The following is a 27634-nucleotide window of genomic DNA, read 5'->3' as shown; positions in this document are numbered from 1 at the left end:
TTAAACTTTAATTTAATTTAGATATTTCAAATTATTTTAGAATCATATAACTGTGATGGTGCTAGTTACTACCGTATTCGTTGAGTGATTAATTTACAATAATGTAATAATGCATAACGGTATAACCAGTACGTAGCAAGCTGGGTAGACCTACACTGTTATCGGTGGATCGATGTGTGTTATGCACTTTGTAACAGGTTATCGTAGACGCAACGCAAGCGAGTGGACCAATCACAATCGACAATAATACATCTATTGTGGTCAAGTAACTTACCTTGCGCTTACGTCCTAATATGAACCAAGCTTTAGCTTTTGAACTTCAAATAACATACATAAATTGCAATAAGCATTCCTGAATAAAATATTTGTTTAACAAACCTGACCTATAGGCCTACACATGCATCCTATTATAATTATTTATAAACGTTTGATCACATTATTTCAATATCGATCGATACTGACTTCAACCAAATTATCAGACAGTAAATTGACTCAGTGGCATACTCCGCCAAATCGTTTGTCCATATCACCAACACTGTTTGCATAAATAGTACACAATATAAGTGTTACACTTCTGGTCTCGGTCATATCTGAATATTCTTATCAAAGTAGTCCATTTAAAAGAAGCATTAACAGCTACGCTGGTAAACCAAAGAATCCAAAATTGATTTTAATGTTGACACACAATATATGGAAGAATGCCATAACCATAATAACTAATAAAGGATGTGTTTAATTGCGACTTTACATATACAAATCTCCAATAAATACTATCTAGTTTATGTTTGTTATTTGCTTTCCATTGGAAACTTATCTTTAGAAATTGAAGGAAACCCTGTTTGATTGGCATTTCAGTCTGAATACAGCTTTACACAGAGATGGCAGCTTCGTGAATCTTAGAACGATTTAATAAAAGAATGTATCTTCTTACTCAAAACAAGACAATAAATATTAAGAAACAAAATAATCCGCGAGTGTGCAATTGCAAAAAGGGGTCAGTGATCTTGATCGCGAAGCAACCAATTCAAAGTGTCAGAAACAACTAGATACTAATTATATGTAATTCTATCATTCTCTAAGATCCGCCATTTTGAGATTTCTAAGGCCTATTTCATATGAAAAAATCAAGTATAAATTAACCATCCTTCTGTTGATCTGTTTTTGTTGGCAAGATTTACGGAAATACACCAAATTTAAATTCAGTGTTTTTTGTTATGTACAAACGCACAATGGCACATACGCATAGTGCGAACGCACCCACGATCTATTGCATAGATCATAATTGTTCAAAAGCACTAAATATGCCGGGACTTGCAAATAATTAGTAATAAGTAAAAAAGCTTACCTTACAGAAAATGAGAAGCTGTTATTGAGTTGATTATTTACCACCTATATTATACATCATTGTCACAGAATAATGCATGATTTATAGAGGTCAAGTTTTCAATTGTTATATAATTAATAAACACAGCTTAAACAAACATAATTAAACAAAAAATGTCATTGATGTCACGTTTAATGACGCATGCTTTTTATAATTAATTACTTTGTACAATATTATAATAAAACCAAAAGAAGCCTTCGATGGTTTTATCGAATCTACGTATTAGTATTAAACATACACTACATTATCATTATAACATAATGCTCTGTACAATTGTGCACCCTATGGATTGGATATTAGCAGTATTTGTCTGTGATGGCGCTAGTTACAATTCGTTAGGCCTAATTAGGTACACAATGCGTAAACGGGCATAAATAGAGAGGATTGTTTGCTATTTTTGCTATTGTAATAAGCCACACATGTATGTATATGTATGAATTTAGGTGAATTGTTTTTTACTTGTCAGAAGATTTACTATTGGCGGACATCATGGGTCTATTGTTTAATGGCCGACATCATGGGTCTATTGCTTAACTTATCTGGTTAGGCCTATATATTCCTTTGTGTTAATTTTGAGAGTATGTATAGCATTGTCTGTCAAATCAGATCGTAAAAATGTAGATACGCTGTATTTACTTTTTATTTCAATATAAATTATGAGTATGATGTATCCACAGCTACCAAACAATTTATTGTAAATTGGAGCTTTTAGTGTTAATCTGGTCACCGTGCTATTAGCACACAAAATTGACATTGGGCGACATAACAGAATGCTTTAATTTTTCTCGTTAAAAATAGACGATCTAAATCCCTTTCTTCTCATTGCATTCTGTTAATGTCGGTAAGATCTCGTAACGAAAGTGAATATATAGATTTATAATATTTACTACTAAACTTGAATTTTTGCGCCAATTGTCAGTGTCATGTTACTCTGACAACTCCATTAAGTAAAAACAATGATGACGCCATTACTCGCTTGAGTATGTTTTACCATCAGATTTTAAAAATTGTGGATTGTCATTAATTTGAAGTGCGTTCACCGTTACGCGTAAATCAGGTGCCTGCTGCATAGTAGTAAACGCTTTACGCGGAAACATTGAGTATCAAATGATAATTAGCATGAACACTCGTCATAGGTTGATAATGTGTTACGTGACTGTCTTAAACACATTTAAATCTCAGTTTCTTAATGCCTGTGTAAATATAAACAACCTGTTTTCCACTTTACATCCTAGCTAATTGGCCGTTGCACTAAGAACGTTCACTATTACTACACATAACCAAGGCATTTCCCAGTGCTGTACAGATATCATCTAAATTATTTTCCAGGCATTTGTGGTAAAGAATTACGTTTATATTTTCGTCAACCATCCTTTTAAGAATTCTTTTTGCAATCAATATTGTTAATGGTAATCTTAACTCAAAATCGATATCAGACAATGATATATGTTGCTGTTCTACTTGGAAAGTGGAGTGTTAAATGTCTATGTCTACGTAAAATAGATATTATTAGCTCAGAACGTATAACAAACTTTACTATCATTATTTGTGCGCGCAACCTTTACTATCATTGTTTGTACGCGTAAGCTTTACTATCATTATTTGTACGCACAAGCTTTATCAATGTTTCTACGCGTAAGCTTTACTATAATTGTTTTTACGATCACTCAGATTGATAATATTAATTAGGTCTGAAGTACAAAGTGAGTAGAGTCCAACAGGACCCAAAGCTCTATAGCTGTACCCCTTCTTAAAATTCTCGGGTCTACTCTTGAAGACCTACTTTAGCCAGAGAGGTCATTCTTGTAGAGCTATCGTCCGAGCAAACTTGACCATCTCTCTGTGTGACCTAACAGTAACACAATTATGAAGAATCAATAACAATAACAGGTAGTTCAGTTCGCAGCATGAACCAGTATTTGCGTTTTAAATTTTAATACAATTACTAAACATACACCTTGTGCTAGGCTGGGTAAAGTAAAGAAACTCAAGGCCTAACATAACTGCGATAACCTGTTCGAAATTTATGTTGGAATAGTCTTATAACGAAAACGAGAGTATATACCCCAAGGAAAGTAAATGATACTACAGAGGTAATAAGCAAACCCAATAAACGTGTGCTAAAGATTATCGTGTCGTCTGATCATCAAACATTTTAAATTTACTAAAGTTGAATGGAATTTAGAATTACAGAAAATTCTCTAAACTTGATAATATCATTTTTTTTTAATCAACCGGTTCTAATAGTAATCATCATCACTATTGTTTCTATTAATAAAAAAAAAATAAAAGACACTTTTTAGTCGATCTTGAGAAAAATAAATATTGTATTTATGTATAGGCCTATATCCTTTTAAATGGCTTTCCTTTTGGTCGTTTTCTTTTAGTTTCCTTCATTGTTTGTATGTAGGTCGTAATTTATCTATGTGTCATACAATTTTTTATTCTTCTTTTGTTGGATGTTTCTCTATTTCCTGACATGTATATCACAATTGTTCATATTAATTTATTTCTTGAAAGAAAGTATAACTTCACAATGGTACACGGCAACCAAAATGTATTGTGCTCTATGCTATAGATTTCTATGCGATTTGGTGCGTTATGAGAAATTATTGAGTATTTGAAGAAATCAGTTTTAAACTATTCGCATTGCCTTACGTGTGTTGGAAGGAAATGTTTTCATGATGTTAGCTCATAATATGATCCAGTTATATATTTCCATTTTCCCTTCACAGAAATGTTCATAAATTATCATTAGTTGAATGAATGACAAACCTCATTGTATCTTTGGTTATTATTTCCCCAGGTATTGTAATTTCACTAGTTTGTGAGGTAATGGAATTTGTATCGTTTTAAAACGAAATGCGATCGATTTTGGAATGTTAGTAACTATACATAAAGTGGGTAAGTACCCTGTCGTTACTGTCTTTACTTCATGAAATGAATACGCATAAATATCCTACGTACTTTAAATTTCAAGTTAATTCATCATATTAAACATAATATCGAAATGATAAATACATTTTGATGAGAATCGAAATGCTATGATACGTTGATGGGCCATTACTAAAAAGCCCTCACTTTGTTGTTATCCCATTCTGTGCGTGTAACATTCACAAAGACAGCAGAGTACAATCAAAACAACAAGATACAAAGAAAAAAAGGGTTACGTGTTCAAATGAAAATCTGTCAGTATCTACAACATTAAATATAGACCATCTTAATTATACATCGCTTTACAACAGCTAGACTATATATCATTTTAGATAGATAATAGTAATATATTCATGGTACTACGTAATACTGATTTTACGGCTTGTTAACAAACGTAATTTGTTCTGATACATATGCCATTGTAGGCTACAGCAGGAAGGTAGGCCATCCACGTCATTATAATCAGTTATCAATTACCTTTATTTTTATATCAATATCTTTAATTGTTAAATTTTAATTATAATGTGAAACGCTTGATCAATTTAGAAAACTGCTATTATAAGCAATTTATGTTTTTTTTTTAAACACAAATAATATTTACTTACATTGTCCGTAAAGAAAAGTCGGCTAGTTATGTCCTCGTTGAATATAATTGTTTCAGTTTCAAGAAGAGGGTCTAATTCATAGCAGGATGAAGTACGCCCGCGGAGAACTTCCCATACAGTCCGATCGTTCTCTGTGCTAGTGAGCGTGGATGCGGAACCAGAGTAGAATTTATCGTATTAAATCAATTGATAAATGTCACGATATAGCGAAATGTTACTAATGCTTGTAAAGCAAAGCGCCGGTTCAGTACGAAATCAAATACTGACAAAAGCAGCATGAACTCAATTCAGTGACGACGATGATGATGAGCAAAAAATTAAGTTACAACCACATAATGAAACGGCACAACTTAATGCATACAATTAGATACAATAGCCATCGATGTATAATAACCAATCATTTCAAAAGAGACAATATTCAATAAGTCTATCATGTATATGCCCTTTTACATTCAATATGGTGGAAGTTCGTCTGTAAATTACACATTATAATGATTACATTGTGTAAATAAACACAAAGGTTGTTTATAATCCAGCGGAAAATATTACAAACTTCCGTCAAAGTTAATAGCATTCCAGGTCATAGACCTATGTCATAGTCCTAAACACATTATAACATTGGGCCTATACATATGGAAAGTCGTCTGGACCAATATTGAGACGTGTGACCAAAAGAAGCACGGGATACAGCTTAAGCGTAAATGAAAGTCGTCTGAACGGATATCAACCAGAAGCAAGAGAGATACACTGCTACAACGAAAGTCGTCTGAACCGATATAAAAGTCGTGCTATACACGTGATGCGCTGCGACAACAAAAGTTGTCTGAACGGATGTCAAGTCGTGCAATAAAAAAAGCACGGGATACACCGCTACAACGAAAGTCGTCTGAACCGATGTCAAGTCGTGCAATTAAAAAAGCACAGGATACACTGCTACAACGAAAGTCGTCTGAACTGATGTCAAGTCGTGCAATCAAAATAACCACGGGATATACTGCTACAACGAAAGTTGTCTGGACCGATATCAAGTCGTACTATACACGTGATGCGCTGCGACAACGAAAGTAGTCTGAACGGATGTTAATCAAAATGAGCCGCAACCACTATGCGTCCCGTCAAAACGATGAATGCATTTGCACCTTGACATTGATAATTATTTATACGATATCACGACCGACTATAAATCATCCAGTAATGGAAAGCCTGTGATAGATGTCTATACAAAAACATTCACAACATACAGACCCAATGTATTAGCAGATTGTGATGTATAATGTACGCGTACTTTTCGATGGAATTCAAACCGAAACACGATGTGAACACATAAAATCAATCCTTATTGTAAATAAATATAAACAACAGCATTTCGCCGCATGTGTTAATAGACCTATCCGACATGCAGCAGCTAGTGTCATTTCGTATAACACTGATTTGTATTTGTACACGTCATTCAGACATTGTGTTTGGTCCAACTCTTAGCTAACTTCAAACAAACGTATCATGTGATCTAAACAAACATGTTCACTGGTTTAAAGTGTACTGAATATATACATTTATTGACCTTTAACCCTCTCATTTTTGTTTTGCTCCGCCTGTTCAAATAAATATCCTTTTTTTACGTATTTATATTAATCATTTGGCGTAGTAGCAAGGAAATTGAAGTCGTGCGGCCGAACCACCGTTCAGAGTCCAGTCCCACGACCTGATTACGGCAATTCAGCCAACTTCAAGACTGTAACATTAAATTAGTTGGTACAGTCCTATATCGATTCGAATGGCACATGCTATCAGACCTTTGTGATAGCCACGCGAAAGAACATTTTGCCGCAACTTAAGTGTGTTCTTACATCAAATATTGATATTGTATTTATACACTGATTTAAACCATTACAAAATGCTGAGAAATATGTTGATATAGTAGTCTGATAGGCCTTATACCTTTCTACGTATAATACACGTCCTGGATGACGTAGTGTGGGAGTAGATTATCATTGTTATCCTAATCATTGATTTAAACTATACTTTAAAACAAACTGATGGTGATTTAATGAAATCAGTGTGATAGGCAAAATACTGTAACCCCAGGCTTAAGCAAAATGTTTAACTAAGATGTAATCAGAATAATTTGAACAACGTTTGTGGATTTGTCTAGTATCACTATTGTTATTTCACGTTAGTTTAGATGTTTAGACAGCAACCTGCATGCTTGCGATCCAACTGTTGGGTTTTCAATTCAGATTAAAGGGCAAGTCCGGAGATTCAACAACGTCGTTAATTTATAGTAATGTAATCAAACAGAAGAAAGTCGCGTCTGCAGCACGCGTATCGAAACGTTTTTCATAGTGTTTAGTAAAAGGCGCGAAAATTATAGGGAAAAAAATGCGTGAAAACTAAATGCGCGAAAACTATAAATAGATTTTCTAGCGAGAAACTAATTTCGTATGTAATTATAAAACAAACTCTTCTGATTTTAGTGCGTGTTAAATCGGCACTCATGAATGTCATTTGTCTATGATGTTTAATTAACGAAGTGACACAATCTTTAAACAGTAATTGAATTTATATGTCAATCTATAAACGTATCCTATGATAGAATAGTAATTAAAAAACAGAGAGAGGTTGTAGGTTCGAATCCAATATTGCGCTACATGATCAATACATTGTTACAGGATCCAAGTTTGCAAGTTCAATATACTCTTGTATTAATAATTCGTTATATTTATTTGACCTATGACCTATCGAAAAATTGTTTATGGAGAAAGGGAAAACAACAATTTTAGCCTAAGTATTAGTAGATATTTTTAGCCACGAGGTACTGTATAGTATTATATTATGTTAATACAAATGTGTTTACTTTGCTACAGTAGAGAGAGACGGACCTTTCGTAATATTAATCTAATCTGAAGGATTTATTTTAATCCAAATCCAAGTACTCGAAAAATGATTAAAGATTAAATTTGCAGATAAGTATATTGCAATGATAATCGTATTGGTTGAAATGACAACGTAACCTAAAAAGTTTTGAATTTTCATTCTCTCAATTCCATTGATTTATTCGTATATTCATTCATTAATCCACATTTCCTGTCTATCGATTGGTAGGCAGCATAGGTCGCGTGAAAGTTTATCTATGCGCGCTTTTTCTTCACTATTGTAATGGTGAAGAAGAAGCACCAAATCGCAAGGTGATTTGGCCAATCACAAGCGGCAGTTTAAATGATTTGATCTGATTGTTGGTACAGCACATTTTATCAATAAGAAATTAGTACCAAATTGTATAATTCATACGCTTAATATCTCCATAACTATAAGTGTTACGTAATATCACAGTTGTTTCAACAAGATGCTGTTCTCCGGAGATCAAAGAGTTTACCTGTGGCTGCGAAACGCCCCTTAACAGACACCGCGCGCCGCGGAGAATATGTACAAAGTACAGTGCTGTTGCTATTTGTCGCAGCCAGACATGAGATCAAAGACTGTTACGAGTTTCATATCTTGACAAGGCGAGCTCAGTGTCCTGATGTTAGATTGCCTTGGTTGCTCAATGTACTTTCGTGACCATGAAATCGTAATAGTAGCATACGGTCTTCAAAGGTTTCTTGGTTTGCGTCCATACATTAACTTCATCTGCAAATAGTATTGTGCATGGCCACTTCGACGCGTCCTCTTTTTGATGAAAAGCCGCTTTACAGTAATTATCACTATTTATCATACATTTTAACTATCGATGATGTGATTACTAGTCACTTATAATGTATAATGTTATTTGTGTGACATTATTCTTCGTTAATTATGGGAACTGGTCGTTTAAGACGACATAATAGTAAAACAAATTGTACTTATTTTTAACTATTATTATGGATGATGTCCTTGGATAATGTTTTACAAATTGCATTTTCCATTCAAACTGTCCTTGTCATATAATGTTCAAACTATATTTTAGCGCAAGGAGAAAATTTATAAATAAGGCCTAGGTTGACATTGTCAGTGATAACACAGAACACAAAGTTAACACGCGCGTATAAAAGTGGTTAGGTCGACGTGTTGTCGGTGACAACACAACAAGGTTTAAGTGGGTCATTGGTAACGCCACAAAACAATGTCAACGCGCGCGTTTAAAAGGTGTTTATTAATTGAATGAGAGACTGTATTACGTGAGGAATTATGATACGTTTTTTACCAATTATTTTTGACATTTGTAATTGATAAAGTATAAAATTAATATCTGTAACAATTACATTCATTTAGTGTAAACGAGTACGATGTTGTAATGTGATTTATTGATTTAGCTCACTGTTAAGATTTTATTGAAAGGGCTTTTTGAAATGAGTGACTGGTTACAGAATTTTTTTTTTCGTTTTACAAAAAAAAAAGGATGATGTGTGTTTATAAAACTGTTAGCGACTGTACAGTATGTGTGTTATAGCTTTAAGAGACACTGCTTCGGGTTATAACATCCACAAGAAACACAAACATTAACTATTTTAAACCATCCTTCTTAGAATGAGAACGTGTTGCACCTGCGGCGAAGAAAGACGAACCACATTTCATGTTAGAAGTCCTTTTAGTTCCATAATACACTCATCATTTGACGGATGGAATCTTTCCCATTAACCGAAGATTACCATCACTCAATTATTAAATTAATTAATCGTGCCATGTACGCGCACTCTCATGGTTGCCAATCAACCATTCTGCATAATTCCATCCATCCAGTCTATTTTCGAGCGATTTGTCCTTCGACAGATATTCAAATAATGTTGAAACAATATTGTTCCTTGGAAATTCTAAGCATCTAAGTGTTATATCAACTTGCTAACGTAATTCCAATATGAACTGTCCTACTTTGTGTTTTAACACGCTAATGTTTTTTTTCCTTCTGAGTACCAGTGTTTTAAGTTGGTTACCGTCGATTAGTAAGATAACGGTCAAATCTTTATGTATGCATAAATGTAAACTACAGTAATTATTTTGTTTGAGTTTCGTGATTCCACTTTTCGCCTTCAGTTTAATGCAATTGATGTGACGTATACCCTTAGATATATAGATTGAGTGCTATTGATACTGCAGAATGCTTATTCGCGCGGTAAAGCGTCTCGTTTTCATGGTTACGTTTACGCATTGAGAGGGCCCTTGACGTCATGTTTTATTTATAGCATGCTGCACACATCCATTTTTAAAATTTGTATAAGAATTAGACAAATATAATAATGCATTGTTTATTAAATACAACTTGTCTTCTGTAACTTTATTCTCTTGTCGGAGGATTAGTATGAGAGGATTACTAAATCTTCTCTGTTAAACTATTCTGTTCAGACTAGGACCTAACAAAGAGCAAGATCATAATTATGTTCGAACAGAAAGTTGAATGCTCGAAAATAATCAGTTTTTAGCTCTAGCTCACTATGTCGGTCGGTTGGTTGGTCGGTCGGTAGGTAAACATTAAGTCAAATTTGCGCACGCGACTGTAGCCATGTATATGGCCTTGTTATACGGCCTACGCCTCGTTGTCAGAATTAGTAGGCCTACACACTTGTGTACCAAACTGCGCCCCGTATCCGCCTACGAGAATTTAACATCATCCATCGCAAATTTCAATACGACCTAAATCAAAATTACCAGTAAAAAAACAAATTAAAACATTAGTAGGTCTACACACGTTTCTAGGCCTTTTTAGTCCATCCATCTATTTTCAGATTGTTAAAAGAATAAAGGCCAATTTACGTATACGAGCCGTAACGGTAAGCGGTGTAAATTGGCCTTTTACGTACATATTTTAATTTTTACCGCCATACTATTTTTTCATACTTATGTCGTGTGTTTTGAAAGACTATAGAGGGCGCCAGGCAGTTGGAATTTGATAATGTTTTGGACGTGACGTGTGTTCGGTATCTAGCCTAGCCTTACAATAATTATTGTTTTTTTCTGCTGTATTAGTGTAAATATTGGTAAGATGAATTCTTAAAACGTTACTCTTAGACATAAATTGCTCACTAAAGCAATTTTCAAATAGTAATTTTTTAAAACGGAAAATGTTAGGCTAGGACTATGCTGATCAGCGATCGCCGAAAATCTTGCGTTGTTTCGCGGTCTGAGAATTAATCTTGACCCCTGGTTTGTTGCATCGTAGCCTACGACTGCTTTACTGTTGTACGGTATCGTAGTTTCAGTAGGCCTTTTTAAAAGTAATGATTATAAAATATAAAGTTTTTAGAATCCTGGAATTAATCATATTTTTGTCATACAATTCAATATATTGTACATGTTATGATACAGTCATAGGCTAAACTACCTACTAGCTAGAGAGAAAGAGGCCTACTAAAATAGACGGAAGCCATCTTGCAGAGATGATAACAAACAGTCGTGACCAGCCGAGCGTAAAAAACAAATATAACATACCGATTTCATTCAGGAAACTGTTAATTAAAAAACATTTTTTACAATAATTTTTTTCTCATACAAAGTACGATTTTAAAATTAAAATGGTGTCCTGAAATCCCCTAAAATCGCTATGTTATTTTTGTTTTTTACGCTAGGCTGGTCACGACTCTTTGTCATCTCTGAAAAAAATAGTAGTGTACTGCATATGTTCCCTTGTGGCGACAAAGGAATAAAGGCCTGTGTACCCAGCCTACAGTAGCTAGGCTATATTTCAAGATGGTTGTTTTCGTACTTTAGTCGTTGTATTATTTAGGTCAAAGTTTACACCCTCAGTCTTATCAATAGCCAATCAGTCTAATTTAAATGTTGTATTGATACCCGAGCAATGTTTGCACTTTGCTATCTTTTCATAGCTTTTTATTTTAAGGCCATTAATTTTGGTGGTGTTTCTGCTCTTTAGTTAGATATAGTCTACATGCTGAATGTTTAATTAATATTTTATTTAAATAAATACTTATATCTATTAAGTTTGATTATACTGCTTTTGTATTGTATTATATATCAAACAAGTTGTGTATCACCAACTCTGAGGATATGCTCATAATTTGTTGTTCATGTGGGTAATTTTATCAAGTATCAAAATGGCCACGAAATGGCCTATTTAAATATAGATAAGTAGTCCAATAATGAGGCAAGCCATTATGATTCAATATTTCGAACTTTAATTGTTCATCTTTCGAACTTTATTTGCCATCTTCACCGTGTCATATGAACAAATGTCACAGTAGACCCAAAGGCAATGATTTGAATATAATACAGTTAGTATCTTTTAATTGTTTTCATTAAATAATTACTGACATATATTGTTAATGTCAAATAAAAGGTTGTAAACTTTAAAGGCTGCAAACTTATTGTTGCTGGTTGTTTATTTAACACAGACCATTCTAATGTTGATGGGAGTGCAGGTAAATAAAACAGCCATTTTGCTGCTGATAGCTGCAGTCCTAACACTTCTATTTATCTACTACCCTTCCGTCTCATCCGACAAACAATCTGAGCTCAGCCGAGTGAACGCAGTGGAAAATTTCGCAAAAGAAGCTCTAGAGGATAAATTACGTGTGTTTGGAGGCGCTAATGAGGAAGGGAAACTTATGAATATGACGTGGGAAGATATAAAAGATAGTGCAATGCACAACACCAAGCTAACCTTAACCGAAGAGAAGTTTGAATTAAAGGGCTTCGGCCAGGTTTACCGTCGGGAGTGTGTAGACAGTGAACGAGAGTCATCGGGAACGATATTACTTCTACATGGAGCGAAGTTTAATTCTGAGACATGGAAAAATCTTGGTACTTTGCATGTAATGGCAAGCTATGGTTACAGGGTTGTGGCTATAGATCTACCAGGTAGTATAAACTGTTATTTACACTAATTTATAAGCCATATATGAAATCAGGGCCGTGGCCAGCATGAGGCAGACGAGGCGATCGCCTCGTCTGAAATTTTCAAATTTCACTACCCACCCCAATTCCCCAGGACAGATCGTCATATTTTATATAATTATATTTAAAGCATCTTTGCCTCGTCTGTTTTTAACCTCTCACTCACGGCCTTGGAAATATTGTTTACTTAAATGAAAAATTAAATTAGTTATTCCATTTTCGGTGTAAAACTACAGGATTCCACGAAAGGACTGTTCTGTAGTTTTTTAGTATTTCATTGACCTATTTGTACTTCAAGTGATCGATTATGGTAAACTCGATATTTTATTCATAACATTTTAGCAAGCAGCACAAAAGAAGATTGGTCTTCATTCAAACAATATTAATTTATTTTTTGGTAATAATTATTCCGTAGGAGGAAGAGGAGAGACACCAGCTGGTAATGTACCTGACAAAGCTGATTTTTTAATAAATGTGATGTCAACTTTGAAGATTGAGAATCCAATATTAATAAGTCCATCGATGAGCGGAGGATGGTCACTACCTCTGATCATGAAACGCGGTGACTTGTTGAAGGGATATCTACCGATCGCACCAGTCGATACAGATAAATTTAAAGATGATGAATATAAAACTAATCAAGTAAGTTATACATTAGAAGGGTCTTTCACACTTGTTACGGCCCGGCGCCGGCAAATCAAATCGACCGTCAATGTTTCGCTTTCAAGACGCTCCATGCGCTAATATGCACCAAGATATGTGCGTAGCTGCGTAAAAACGAAACATGACGTTGGATTTGATGTTCCGGAACAAATGTGAAAGACCCTTAAGAGGACACATTCGTGATCCCACAAGGTTTCTTCTTAATCGAGGTGTCTCCTGAATAACGGTTTGCCATAGTGTTACAACATTTTCTCATTTGTTTAACATGAAAGTGTAGACGTGTCCCACGGAGATGTTTTACTTAAGCGTCTGTTTGTATTTATTTAGATCCAGGCTCTTATAGTATATGGCGATAAAGACACAGCTCTAGGAAGTCACTCAGCGTTGAAGCTAACACTTCTACCAAACGGCCAAGTACATAAACTCAAAGATGCTAACCACGCAGCCTATCTTGACCAACCGCTTGAGTTCCATCGTCTCCTTCATAATTTTGCTGATAAGTTATTTGGAAATTAATTATTTTTTTGTCTGAAATTTGTCTGATGCTTTTCAAAGTTTACTTCAAAATGCAAAAAAAAAATGCAATACAATTTCTAACTTATTGTTTTTAGTTTCAAATTATACGATACAGATGCATAAAAATGCTGATAGTATTTTGCGGGAGCACACTTTATTACTCATCTTCATCACAATCGGACAATATAAATTATGTTAGTACTTTAGTTACAATGTTTGATTAAAATCTTTTAATTTATATAAATTTGAAACAAAATCATGAATAGCAGAAACATTGAAAATTAATTAATTTAAAGAAGAGATGATCAATACTAATAGTCGGTTTTGGTGATAAGTAAGTTTCATTTAAATTTGGTTTAAAACGCCCGTAGTTAAGGATAAACTGAACAAAAAAATGAAATAATAAGGAAATAACCGAAGTACACTAATGATAAATCGGTGCATGGTAAACTAAACTACAGTAGGCCACCATTCTATAGAAATGCATTAATAGCATTAGTATCCCAGAGCAATGTTGGAAAAATACAGCCCTTGTTTCTTCTGTGTGTACTTTGCCCTATCCCTTTTCTGTAACTTGCGTACGGCACTTAGCCCCTAGTTATTGCAAAAGAAATAGCCTATGCTAAGTCGCACTCATAGAATAGTGTGTTAGCAATTGTAATAGCATATTGTATGGATGGACATGGTTCCTAATCGAATATACTTTAAATTATCATAACCTTGTATATAATATTTCTAGTAATGGTTGAAGTTTAGTATTAGAATCAATACAATCTATTTGGCCTTGAATATGTAATTAGTACGTGCAACGGAACACTTTCTCCGTTTATATAGACAGCATTTGTAGTTGTTTTACATGACTGCCATGTGTAGCCTAACCCACACCCGCAGGGCCGGCAGTTATACTGCGCTTACAATATAATTACTGCAGTTATTGTATGTAATAATTTCTATTTTTTTCTATAAATGTCAATATCTCCCATGTTGTATTATTATGTAAAATTCTTGTCTCGTTTCATAAATCATTCACCTAAAATGTTACAGCAACAGCCCGAAACATGTTGTATGATTGTCTTAAAGATGACATTGGGACACTATTACGTATTTAAGGTGCGTTAAAAACGCAATAATCTGTCAATGTTAACTGTACTGTCTTTCGTTCTAAACTTGACTAACGATAGACTGTCCAATATGTAACCGCATTTCACCATCGGTTACCACATCCGGTAATCCGCTAGATTCGCGAGTGATCGTTCCATAAGCAGCGTCCGGATGATGCCCAGGCCTACAAGCGTATACACTTCTTTCGGTCATAGCAATATCCGTTGCCACTTGACAGTACATTGGTGCGATAGCATCGTACGATGGGGGTGGTGTCGGAGGCCTTGTGGCTCTCCTCCAAGCAGCAATCATTGCGAACAGACTACTACTTGACCGCATGAGTGAAGAGGCCTGACTCTGCATTTGTGTACAATCATTTCTGGTGTTCACTCGGTTTGTTGAATTATGTGGACAATGTTCTATAACAAAAAAAGAGTTACTAGTTTTATAGACTAGCTCAAAGGAACGGGAATCACATACCACCATCAAAAGCGATGTCAACAATGAATTGCCATACACCTCACCATCCTGGTGAATCCCATACTAACCTCGTGTTCTCCTTGAGGCACGGGGGCTTCCTCTTTTGGCAATGCAGCAACAAAACATTATTACAAAAAGAATTCCAAATGCTGTCAACAGGATGATCCACAACTTACTGATGGCTGCAAAAAAAATGTTTTTATTTATTTAACAAGAATTGTGTATTCTTTTCATTTCTTCTATTCTCACGAAAACGATTTGACCAATGACAGGCGACAGATCGAATAATCTATCACTTGTGATTGGTCAAATCATTTAACGTTGCGCTTGCGTTGTGTCTCTAGGAGTACGAACCAAGCATAAAAGATCTCTAAATGCCAATTTACACAGACGAGCAGTAACGGTAATAGAAATATAGAATCTATGTTATTTCTTAATGAACATTTACACAAAAGGCGGAGAGGACGGGTGGTTTCCGCTCAGGATCGTCTGTGTAAATTGGTCTTAAAAATGATACGTAATAATTTGAAAATGAAGTTTGGTTCCTCATCTATATTTTGGCAAAATTAAAAGTAATGAGTCTAATTATTTATTTTATCCAGCATCTTGTGTGTGTATTACCACTACATGCTAGTGATTTTTTGTTAGTTGCTTGTCTAAAATAAGTTAAAACTGAGTACTGTACTTCTGGGTGTTCCATGAACTTCAGGGTATGTCGGCCAGTATTCATCTGGTAATTCGGGTGGTGCTTCATAATCTACGTATGAATTGCCCTCAAATTCACAATTTGGTCCATAGAAGTTACCCTCACACATGCAGATGACCCCCATACTCAAGGAAACGTACACGTGACATCGATTCTTTCTTTCGCAGGGACAGGGATCAAAGGTTCCTGAAAATATATTATAAATGTTATAGTTTTGTGATTTTTTTTAAGCTGCTACTTTTACGGATTTTTTCGACAGTTTTTCCAACTTTCGTAAGTCATTGATTGATTGCTTTTGTAAATTGATTAAGTTGTTTTATTTGTTTAGGCTACGAATTGACTTAGTAACAGTATCTTGTTTCTTATGAAGTTAAATTCTCAGCATGTATAGTTTGTCAAATTGTTTTGTTGTGTCATAGGTTTTGCTTGGGTTTTTAATTGAGTCTTTTATATATCATTTATGTTCTTGAGCAATCGGCAACTCACCTACTTCCTGTGTGTCGCACAGTTTGCCTGTGTACCCCATGTGACAGACGCACATGTAATTGCCTTCAGGGTCTGCGATCTTACAAACTCCTTGATTACAATTCACCTCTCCACAAGCATCTTGAAAAAAAGAAGAAGTTTGAATGCAGAAGCATTTTAATCCGAATGTTCTCTCACTGACGATAGGTTATCATCGTGTTTTTCGACACAATGACAGAGTAGGCCCTATACTAACTTTTTTTTAGAATATCATGTCTCCCTAATCTGCAGAAAATGTTGTGAAAGTGCAAATAAGCTGGTTCTGGGATTTTATTAAATTCTTTGTTTGTCTGACGACACTAGATTGTACCTCTAGTAATTAACACATGAGTGTAAATATATTATTTGATTCATAATTTGAACTTACAGAAATGACACTGGCTACCGTAGAAATTGTTAAAACACTGACATTCTTTCGTCGATTGGTCGCAAACTCCACCATTACGACACTTTAAACAAGGCTCTAGAGGAGAAGTCAAAATATTAATCTAATGAATAATATTATTGACAGAGTTTTCAAAGATCTTTGTGTCTATTGGTATTAGTATTCCATAAAATGGGTGCTGCACAGGAAAAAGCACGATATCAATTTTCCACAATCAATTGTGGCTTACCATCACAGTATATTTCATCTGATCTGTCTGGACAATGATAGTAAGAATCACAAAGTAGCTTGTTTGGTATACAGTGAAAGCTGTCTTGACAGGGATAGTAATCAAGTGGACAAAAACCACCAACTGAAAAACAAACATTAACTTTTTTTAAATTATTATCGTCGTCATCATAATCATCCTCATTGTCATCATAATCATAACTGCAGTTATTATCGTCGCTATCAATTATTTGATTAGTTATCGATCAATTATTTGATCAGTTATCGATTATCATCAATCATCAGGTATCAATTATTACCTATCGTAATGTTCCGATGCACACTATACCACAACCATAGACCTCCTCATTTCTCCCACCTTCTCATCCCTGCCCTTTCCTACCCTCCCACTCATCCCTGCCCTTTCCTACCCTCCCACTCATCCCTGCCCTTTCCTACCCTCCCACACATCCGAGCCCCTTCCTCCACTCCCAATCATCCTACCTGATTTAGACAGAGTACAAAATGCATAGACAAACAACATATCAACTGCTTGGTATAAGCTTAACTCTATTTTAATTTTCACTAATAAAGTAGTTTGCAGCGAAGTGTAATCAAACGCATTTAGGTTTCCTTGGCAATGCGACGCTAAAGATGCACTCGCGGACCCGTCATATAAACATATTTCCACTTTTATATCTGCAATTAAATAAAAAGTAACATTTCAGTGGCATATCCACTATAATTTCATGGACCAAAATCTCTCTTTACAATATTTTTTTTCAGAAGGTTAAACTTTAAAAAAACGGAATAAAAGTTACCGGTAGAATGTAGAATAATTTACCCTCAATTATTAACATTATAATTTTGTATGGTTTTTTGTAAACGTATCATCACTTGTATTTAGGTATCAGTATCACCAGAATGATGCATTAACATCGTTCAATATTTTACAACAATTATCCTTGGTTTAAATAAACAGCCTAAAGCCCCTCAGCCACCTAATGACAGATATCTGAATCTTGTGAACTGCAACAAACTAGGCCTACTTATTGGAATTTGTCGACGACGATTTATTCGCCATCAAACGCCATTAACATTATAAGTACATACCTGAGATTGAAATATTCGTTGTTGCATTAAAATTGAAAAATACTAAATTAGAAGATTGAATGAGCAGCATGACGTCATAGACGCCCGGCCTGTTGAGTGACGTCAACGAGTGACCATCTCCATTTGACAGGATATACTCTGACATTACTGCAACAGAAAATAACATTAATTTTTGTTAACGATCTTGGTATTATGATTTGATGAATAGTTGACTTGAATGTGCTGCCGAACCTACAAACCTTTTGGCTTTTCCAGCCACGAACTATCTTTCGTAAACACATACGTAGCCTGGAACCCTGGTCGAGTTGTTGATGTTGTGTTAGCCCTTACAACATATCTGATTGTCAGCTTTTGTTCGGTTACACTAAGCGGCGGTGGACGGGATTTAGAGGCAGCACAGTATGTTTCAACAAGTTCTTCATCAACAAATATCTGTAACGATAAAGTCATGATTAATCTTAAGTTTTCAGGTGGAGAGGTCACCCCTCCACCCCTCCGCAATACCCTTCAAAACAAATGTTTTCGGGACTCTTAAGAGACGTAGTATAGCCTCTAAAATCGATCTCTAACGTTCTTCTGATTCCTACTTCTTGCCACTATTCATAGTAAAAGTTATGTTTGTAAACGTTGACACAACTTGGGGAGGGGGAGAGTTATAGCAGAATAAATGCCTATACTGCAGTAATTAATGACTTTACCTCGATATAGTCGCCATCCCCATGGAGGCAGTTTGTCATCAGTGATTCTTGCACGGATGATCCATATAAAAAGAAATCCGTGAATAGAATCCGAACTGAATGCTTTTTAGGATTAAAGATATATTCACACACATAGTTGCCAGGTGGTCTTGGCAACGGAAAGCTTGGTGATTTGATATGATGTGTGAACGCACTGGACTGCGTGCTAGGCCTTGCTGTAAGTTGCTCACACTCTGTTCAAATAAAAGATACAGACAAATTAAAACTGTTTGATTTATGTTGTGATATATTTGGGGTCCACATAATTTGACAAACTATGTTAACTTGATAATGTGAACCAGTTTGTATTTGGTCCTTTCTAACTAACTTATTAAGTCTACGCTGTTAGATAAGTATAATACCTTACACGTACTTAATAAAAGTCATAATTTATCTAGGATTAAATATCTGAAATGCTGTTTGTTTATTAGAATTTCGAAGTACTAATTATTTTCAAATTACATTCGAAAATGTAAGTTGATACTTAAGTGTTTGTTCTTGCTGGTACTAATCTATAACATTACTGAATACCTCGCAGCCTAGCAAGATGTTCCTACAGCCTTTCATAAGGTCTCTAGGGACAATAAAGTGTGTCAGAAAACATTCGGCAAGCTGTCACAATACAACGCGGCAATGAGCCCCCAGCAACACGCGCTTGGGGGCAGACTACGTGATGTAATAAGTGCTATCAGCCATATATGGTAATGATGACCAATATTGTTACTAATGTGAGAGACTATCGGAACTCAACTGGCACTGATTGGATTTCAATTGATCAGTATGGTTGATGTGTTTCTGAAAGATTGTAAAGCATTTGCACACCTCAAAGCTGATGTCGTTATATTGTTATTTGCAATAATATTTCTTGGTGATGACGTCATCACTGATAGAAACATACGAACATTAATTTAATAAGAACGAGGCTCGCTCCCACCCATCCACTGTCAAACAAAGCCATATACATGGCTGCAGTCGCGTGCTCAAGTGAGTGACATAGTGAGCTGTAGTAAAAATACCTTGTAGTAGAAAACCTCGCTTACAAACTAGCCAAATCCAATGGTGTTTCATCCTCCTCTGTATCAAGGATCCCCACCCGGAGTTTCGATCGTCTCACTGAAATATATGATTAAAATGAATTTCTACGATTCACCTCTACGTGACCCTGTTATTCCAAACAATACCTTACTAGCAAATCAATAGTAGGCTCAACAACTGACGCGACTTACTGTTGATTTAAAGTACAAGAGAGATATTAGTTCATTTTATTGGAATTGATACATTGTTATTTTAATAAAGTAATTTTTAGAACTTTTGAAACCTTTAATTTAGAGTGTTTATGTATATTATATTTGTACAAAGGATACACTGTAGTATTTTGTCAAATGTTATTGATTACTGGTTCTATTATCACAAATATTTCTTTGCTACTTAAGTCAATAAAATAACAATTCTTTACAACTAATTTTCTCGTATTACATATTTTAATTGCTTTCTTTCTTCTGGTGATTCAGATCGTGTCTGTCTATTGATCTAAATGAATGTATTATTCCTATCGAAATAGTAAATACGCTAGTTACTGATTGCTCTGCTGCCGATATTAAGTTGCGCTAGTCCCCAGCGAAATTTGCCGAGTGTGTTCTTAATCGCAGCGTGAGTGTCACAAGAACAGTTGTTATCAAAACAACCAGTATCCGTCACTCACTATTGATTCTTTTTCTAAATAGTTGTACTCTAGATTTACGTCATGATTTGGGCCAAATTTAAATCAACCAAATCATATTAATTTACAATTGCTTTTTCGAGCTTTTGAATTATAAAGTAAAATAATATTGTTATATGTTGTTATAGTTATTACTAATTTGATCAAGATAATACAAAAAAAAACACAAGCTTTTTGGATGAAATGTTAGGCCGTTGGTCTTGTGTACACCAAGGACCACAGAACACTCTTCGAACGAGGTAAGGAAGTACTTATTGATATAGATATAAATAATACAGAATTATTTATGTTAACCTGCCATAAATATATTGTATATTTTTGTTTTTAATGCCTACCAAAGCCAAGTGATGCAGCAGCACATATGTACAGAGCAGAGAATGATAAGAGTCCGACGATCACCGAGGTCATCTCATACTTTATAAAAATGACCTACAAAAATGTCATGTAACAGAAAAACATCGACCTGAAACTTTAAAAAAGTAGGTATATAAATTTATTTCCCGGTCTTTATGAAAGTGAATGAAGTATAAGAATGTAAGGAATAAAGAAGAATTATTGTCAGTGCTCGGGGAGATTGAACAGTGTTATAATATTTTTAAAATATAAATCAAAATATATCAAATTTTAGATGATACCATTATGACTTATTTAAAGAAAAAAGTAGTATTATTGTATTGTGAAATCGGAGATGAAATGGTACCAAGACAGAAGCTCAAAACGTCATCATTTATTTCACTTTTATTAAGCTATGATTAATAATAATAATAATATAAATAATCTCTTACCTTGTAATCAGACGAACATTTTCGAGCAACTGTTCCCGCTGGTGTCAATTTTAATAATGAAAATCTTTCTCATCTCCTCTATCGATTTGAACAACTTCATCATCACATTAATAACGGTGGTCGAATCCTCGTGTAAACACCGTACTTAGGCACAGTAACTCTCTCTCTACAGTCTAAAATTACTTTAAAAATGTTAGACTGTAGAGGGGGTGCTTTCTAAAAAGTGAAAGTACCCCCTCTACAGTCTAGGATTTTTGTAAGAATTTTTCGCAAAATGTCCGGCATTACCATCCATAGATTGTCTGTTTTACGACATGTAAGTAAGAAATTATGATACTTTATTTAATAAAAAGTAACTTTATATTTTAAACATTTAGTAAGGAAATATTAAAACATCTATTTCACTCATTTTCTACAATTCCAATGACTATTAGTTGTCTAGGCCAGGCTCCACTTATTTTAGTCCTGCAGCAGCAGGACCAGACCGGCGGCGGTCGCAGCCAGTGTTGAGGGGTAAAGTTAATGTGCATAGGCTAGCCAGTGTTACTGTATAGATGCTGTGGTTAGACGTTTTTCATTATATGTAATAAATTTGTAAGATTACAAATTTGATTAAACTTAAATGAAAAAGCAAAATACATACAAATGTCATTGTCATATTAATTATATTGATTGATTGCTATTGACATCAACAGCTTCACAATATCAGACATGTCGGCAAGTCTAGCATACAGTGTACTGCCACTAGCTACCGGCATTACTCAAATGGTGCGGGAGAGACTGATCTTGTGGTTATAGGGTCTGGACCTGGAGGCTATGTTGCCGCAATCAAGGCAGCCCAACTTGGATTAAAGGTATCGATTTAAACATCAATTTAACATTTTTATGAAATTTTCTGTTACACATTTAATTATTCTACTATAAAAACTACATGCTTAATTGTATTTTGATTTTTTTTAGACTGTTTGTATTGAAAAAAATGCAACACTTGGAGGAACGTGTTTAAATGTAGGATGTATTCCGTCTAAAGCTCTACTCAACAACTCACATTATTACCACATGGCTCAATCAGACTTTAAGAACCGTGGTATAGATGGTAAGTTTGTACAAATAGTTAGCTAATATTCATAGTAAAATCTGCCAATGCTTGAATATGGAATTAAAATGAAAGTGACGTTAGCTTGAAGGGCCTTCCTTTTAAATTTTGATTTTAATTTTTTTTTCAGTTGGGGAAGTGTCGTTAAATTTACCAAACATGATGGCTCAAAAGGAGGGCGCTGTCAAAGCTCTCACATCTGGAATAGATTATCTCTTCAAACAAAATAAGGTAGAGAATTAATTCTGAAGGTCTACGAACAAATTTGACATATTTATTTATTTTATATCAAAGTTTTTAATATTGAAGCAATAAATGTGTACATTTTTATATAAAAATATGTTTTTTATTGTCAGGTTACTAGAATAGATGGACATGGAAAAATAACAGGTCCCAATGAAGTGGCTGTTCTTCATCCGGATGGGAAAATCAAGGACGTCGTCAAAACAAAGAATATTTTATTAGCAACTGGGTCAGAGGTTACACCACTTCCGGGAATTGATGTAGGTGTATTAAATAATTATTAAATAATTGTTTATGCAGATATATTTGTGTACATTTAATTTAACGTGTTCACCACTTTTGCAAAATTTACATGAAAAATTCCACTACCTCCAAACAATGCATGCAATGTTTAGAATATTTTATTCAAAACATGTGAAAGATACTGTTTACACAGTTCGTGACAGTCTTGGGGTGGGAGATCTAGCATGTAATTTTATTCAAAAAATGGGTTCATGTGAACAATATTGGCAGAGTTTGTGGCAGCCAACCTGGCAGCAAACATGTCAAGTTTGAAATGATGATGTATGATGTCTTTGCTTTTCCAGGTTGATGAAGAGACTGTTGTATCATCAACAGGCGCCCTGTCACTGAAAAAAGTCCCAAAAGAGATGGTACTTATAGGAGCAGGTGTAATAGGCTTAGAATTGGTGAGCTAGCAGACTTTCTTTAAAATGATAATAAAGTTCATTTATTTTTTTTTTCTCTTTTGTAAGATTCACTCACCTTTATTTCATATTTTGGTTACATACTTATTTTGAATAAATACATTTCTTTGTAATCAATCAGTTCTTGCTTCTCTTGTCTCGTTTTAATCACTGTGATGGTAAATATGTCTGGGATACTCCCTCAAGTTGACAATGACAGTTGACAATTGCAATAGTTGTTTATTATTTATCATGTTTTATCCCTATTAGGGTTCGGTTTGGCAACGCTTAGGAGCTAATGTTGTAGCTGTGGAGTTTCTGTCTCATGTAGGTGGCCTAGGAATTGATATGGAAATAGCGTAAGTACTAATAATTTAGTTGTATTAAAAATTATTACAATTCAAATCAGGCCTTGTCTTTTAAGGGGAGCGAGTGCAATCACTCACCTAACACACTCCTAAACTGCCCTTGAGGACCCTTACATTTGGTAAACTTCTACACACCAAAATACAAACAGCACATCTGAATGTGTTGAGGAGTGCAATTTGTAGCACACCTATAATTTTCAAAAGACAAGGCCTGAATTATCAGTTTTATTTGGTTTGTTATGTGAGTTTTTTATCATAAATATATTTTTATTTTTTCATTAGTAAAAACTTTCAACGAATTCTAAAGAAACAAGGAATGAAATTCAAAATGGACACCAAGGTGACAGGCGCGGAAAGAACCGCAGACGGTATACAAGTCAATGTTGAATCGGTAAAATCAGGGAAAAGCGAACAACTAAACTGCGATACGTTATTAGTATGTGTAGGAAGACGGCCATATACAGATAATCTTGGCTTAGAGGTAAGTGTGCCACATTTGTGTTATGATTTATATGAGAGTCTTGACTAATATTTGATTTATTTACATTTACTGAATTTAATACCGGTATCGTAAGGTTATCAACCTCTTTTTTTGTAGGATGTTGGAATATCTAAGGACAATAGAGGGAGGATACCAGTTAATAGCAGGTTTGCAACATCTGTTCCCAGGTGAGAGAATGGTTTTATAGTCTAAGCACTTTAAATATCCATGTTTAAAGATGTATTGTCCCCATGATAAATTATTTTTTGGTTTAATAAGCCATTTTAATGTCGCATAATTTTTATCCACTTCAACCGAAAATTGGATCTAAACAAAATTGATATACCTGAAAAAACTGTAATTTAAAACAAAAAATGGTCAAATTGGCTACCAGCCAATGGATTTTTGGTTGAATTTAACCATTATTATGTTATTTTATAATAATAATAATGGGGTTTTTTTTCTACGAAAGTGTTTAACTTTATTAAATCTACAAAATAACCTGTTCAATGTCTGATTTAATTAATCGTCATTTTTAATGCTTTAAAATGCAAGATCAAATCCTAACATGGTTTTGTCTTTTACCTCTTGAAAATTATTAATTAAGTACTCACCCTCTACTCTAAGTGAGAGGTTTAACTTGTTAACTTGTTTTTTGTTCATTTTATTTACAGCATATTTGCCATTGGAGATTGCATTGATGGTCCAATGTTAGCTCACAAGGCCGAAGATGAGGGTATTATTTGTGTAGAAGGCATTGCTGGGGGCGCTGTTCATATTGACTACAACTGCGTACCTTCTGTTATTTACACGCACCCTGAAGTTGCATGGGTTGGTAAAAATGAGGAGCAATTGAAGGAAGAGGGTGTTAAATATAAAATTGGCAAGTTTCCATTCTCAGCTAACAGCCGGGCAAAAACAAATGGTATGTAATTGTAGAGTAATGTACGTTAATATGTAGTTATACTAATTCCCTTTTCACATCTGCAAATGTAACAACTTGTAACAAGTTGTAACCATAGTGTAAAGACAATTTTGTGGAAAATCTACCAAGATTTCACAGGGGTCCTTTGTGAAATTTCGGAAGAAAAACACACCAACAAAAGGCCTGTGTTTTTGTTCTGAGATTTTCCGAGTTCTTATTGCGCGCGCATGTATTGCCCTGGTATTAACTGACCAATCATAGTAATCAAATAGCGCGCAACTATTCTTTCTTCCAGAGATTTCACAAGGTTCGCGTATGTGTGTGAAAACGTGTAATAAGTCGGGAGATCAAACCTGGTTACAAGTTATAACAATTTATGCATATGTGAAAAGGGAATAAGTAACTAAACTATACTAGTGTAGGTTACTAATAACAGTACTTACTGTTAAAGTAACCAAGTTAATAATAGAGTAAAGTTCCCTATACTAAATTGTAACAATTAAATTATCTTTAGCTGATACTGACGGACTAGTGAAGATAATCAGCGATGCTGAGACTGACCGTATATTGGGGGCGCATATCATAGGGTCAGGAGCCGGGGAATTAATCAACGAAGCTGCGTTAGCAATGGAATATGGAGCGTCAAGTGAAGATGTTGCAAGAGTCTGCCACGCCCATCCTGTAAGTTTACTTTTTGCTATTTGTTTTCACTTGCATATTCTGCACCTACACAATCTTAATATGTCATTTTTATGTATCATAGATTGTGTATACAGTCAACTCTCCCAATACTGGACCATAAACTCTCCCAATATCTGACGTTTCTTTAGGATCAAAAGGTTCCAAATTCCTTTTTACCATGTAAAACACTTTCCGAATACCAGATCCTTCAGAATACCAGACATACTTGGCCATTCCAAAGGAAAGAGTTGACTGTTATTTGTTTATTAATAATCTTATTTTATATTTATATTCACCTGTCCTTTATTCAGTTTTGTTTTTACACCACCTTTCACACCGTATTAATAATACACTACTACACAACTCTATCTGTGTTTTTGTTTTTATTCTTATACCATAAATCTTCTAATTTGTTTTTAGACATGTTCTGAGGCGTTCAGAGAGGCTAACTTAGCAGCGTATTGTGGTAAAGCCATCAATAATGTATAAATTATAGCATGTTGTTAGTTGGTAACTATAGTAACAAATTACAAGATTTAGATAACTGTATCAAATTATTATTATTATTATCTTCACAAAACAAGTTTTATGTTCACCAATGTTGAATTGTATCTCTACCACCCTTACACATATATATTTTATACAACTTGAATTTTTATTTTAACTTCAATTACTAGTTAATCACTAATTTATTTCGATCTTGTACAGTATTTGTATTCATAACATGATGCAACACCAATGATTAAGTAAGAATCAGTATCAGTAAGAACACGCTAGTGTGAATCAAACCTAAGCATTTCTACACACAGTAGAGTTCTTATTGAGCTTTTAGACGATGGTCAGTCTATGATCTGGATAAAGAACATGCTAGTGTGAAATACACCTAAAAATCTACACCACTTTCTGTAGAAATTTCCCCTCCTCAGGTGTTTAATCATTGAATATGCAGTGCCCTCTTTTTGATGACGAGTCAGTGTCCCACGTTTGGTTGCTTCATAGGGTTGTAATATGGTTATTGAAATTATGAAAAGTTTTGTACAATAAGCACTGTTTTAACCCTTTTCAACACTTTCATCACCAATAATAAATTATTATATGGTACAATTTATACTATGTATGGTATGATTTATACCATATATGGTAAGATTTATACCACATAAGGTACGATTTATACCATATATGGTACGATTTTTACCATATAAGGTAAGATTTATACCATATTACTAATATATAATGCTGTGTTAAGTTGTAGCAATGTTCTGCAGATGAAATAAATTTATTAATTTCAAAATCTAAATGTTGTTTTGTTCAAATGTATAGTTTTTGCTGTTGTTTTCATTATTTAAAACTATCTATCTAAATTCTATTCAGCATACAAGCTGGAGTTCTACATAAAGTAGAGAAAAGCATAATATTCATTGCAATTTCAAATGTTTTGGCATATTCATTTAAAACTGCATTTTTGTGGCATT

The 27634-nt window shown here is 34.4% G+C and overlaps 3 protein-coding genes across 3 annotated transcripts; 2 read left to right on the top strand and 1 right to left on the bottom strand.

Annotated features, from left to right (window-relative positions):
- Positions 1-10778: 10778 nt before the first annotated feature.
- Positions 10779-14905, top strand: LOC144855989 (putative protein-lysine deacylase ABHD14B). Its single transcript, XM_078713964.1, has 4 exons — positions 10779-10871; positions 12243-12708; positions 13160-13386; positions 13735-14905. The coding sequence occupies exons 2-4, from the start codon at positions 12252-12254 to the stop codon at positions 13921-13923; spliced, it is 873 nt and encodes a 290-aa protein (XP_078570090.1). The 5' UTR covers positions 10779-10871; positions 12243-12251; the 3' UTR covers positions 13924-14905.
- A 79-nt stretch (positions 14906-14984) lies between these two features.
- On the bottom strand, positions 14985-21318 carry LOC144855971 (uncharacterized). The gene is made up of 11 exons (XM_078713940.1): positions 21233-21318; positions 19139-19371; positions 18680-18872; positions 18441-18587; positions 17832-18026; positions 17350-17472; positions 17103-17198; positions 16697-16816; positions 16190-16396; positions 15573-15686; positions 14985-15443 (listed from the first exon to the last, which is right to left on the bottom strand). The coding sequence occupies exons 1-11, from the start codon at positions 21303-21305 to the stop codon at positions 15085-15087; spliced, it is 1860 nt and encodes a 619-aa protein (XP_078570066.1). The 5' UTR covers positions 21306-21318; the 3' UTR covers positions 14985-15084.
- A 608-nt stretch (positions 21319-21926) lies between these two features.
- LOC144855977 (dihydrolipoyl dehydrogenase, mitochondrial-like) lies at positions 21927-27459 on the top strand. The gene is made up of 12 exons (XM_078713947.1): positions 21927-21998; positions 22378-22536; positions 22643-22778; positions 22909-23009; positions 23135-23281; positions 23609-23710; positions 23978-24066; positions 24358-24556; positions 24674-24744; positions 25231-25481; positions 25996-26162; positions 26583-27459. Exons 1-12 carry the CDS (start codon positions 21957-21959, stop codon positions 26649-26651), a joined length of 1533 nt encoding a protein of 510 aa, XP_078570073.1. The 5' UTR covers positions 21927-21956; the 3' UTR covers positions 26652-27459.
- Positions 27460-27634: the final 175 nt, after the last annotated feature.

The sequence above is a fragment of the Antedon bifida genome, chromosome 11 (assembly GCF_963402885.1).
Source record: "Antedon bifida chromosome 11, ecAntBifi1.1, whole genome shotgun sequence".
Lineage (NCBI taxonomy): Eukaryota > Metazoa > Echinodermata > Crinoidea > Comatulida > Antedonidae > Antedon > Antedon bifida.
This window is presented reverse-complemented; position numbering and strand designations above follow the sequence as displayed.

Bases quoted from the DNA above. Each gene is read 5' to 3' on its own strand.
- LOC144855989 (XM_078713964.1), top strand. From the start codon at position 12,252: ATGTTGATGGGAGTGCAGGTAAATAAAACAGCCATTTTGCTGCTGATA. The intron at 12,709-13,159 runs GTAGTATAAACT...ATTATTCCGTAG, and splicing joins TGTGGCTATAGATCTACCAG to GAGGAAGAGGAGAGACACCA. The intron at 13,387-13,734 runs GTAAGTTATACA...GTATTTATTTAG, and splicing joins ATGAATATAAAACTAATCAA to ATCCAGGCTCTTATAGTATA.
- LOC144855977 (XM_078713947.1), top strand. From the start codon at position 21,957: ATGTCCGGCATTACCATCCATAGATTGTCTGTTTTACGACAT. The intron at 23,711-23,977 runs GTGAGCTAGCAG...TATCCCTATTAG, and splicing joins GTGTAATAGGCTTAGAATTG to GGTTCGGTTTGGCAACGCTT. The intron at 26,163-26,582 runs GTAAGTTTACTT...ATTTGTTTTTAG, and splicing joins GAGTCTGCCACGCCCATCCT to ACATGTTCTGAGGCGTTCAG.
- LOC144855971 (XM_078713940.1), bottom strand. From the start codon at position 21,305: ATGACCTCGGTGATCGTCGGACTCTTATCATTCTCTGCTCTGTACATA. The intron at 18,588-18,679 runs GTTTGTAGGTTC...TTTCTGTTGCAG, and splicing joins GTGGCTGGAAAAGCCAAAAG to TAATGTCAGAGTATATCCTG. The intron at 18,027-18,440 runs GTATGTACTTAT...ATTTAATTGCAG, and splicing joins AACGAATATTTCAATCTCAG to ATATAAAAGTGGAAATATGT.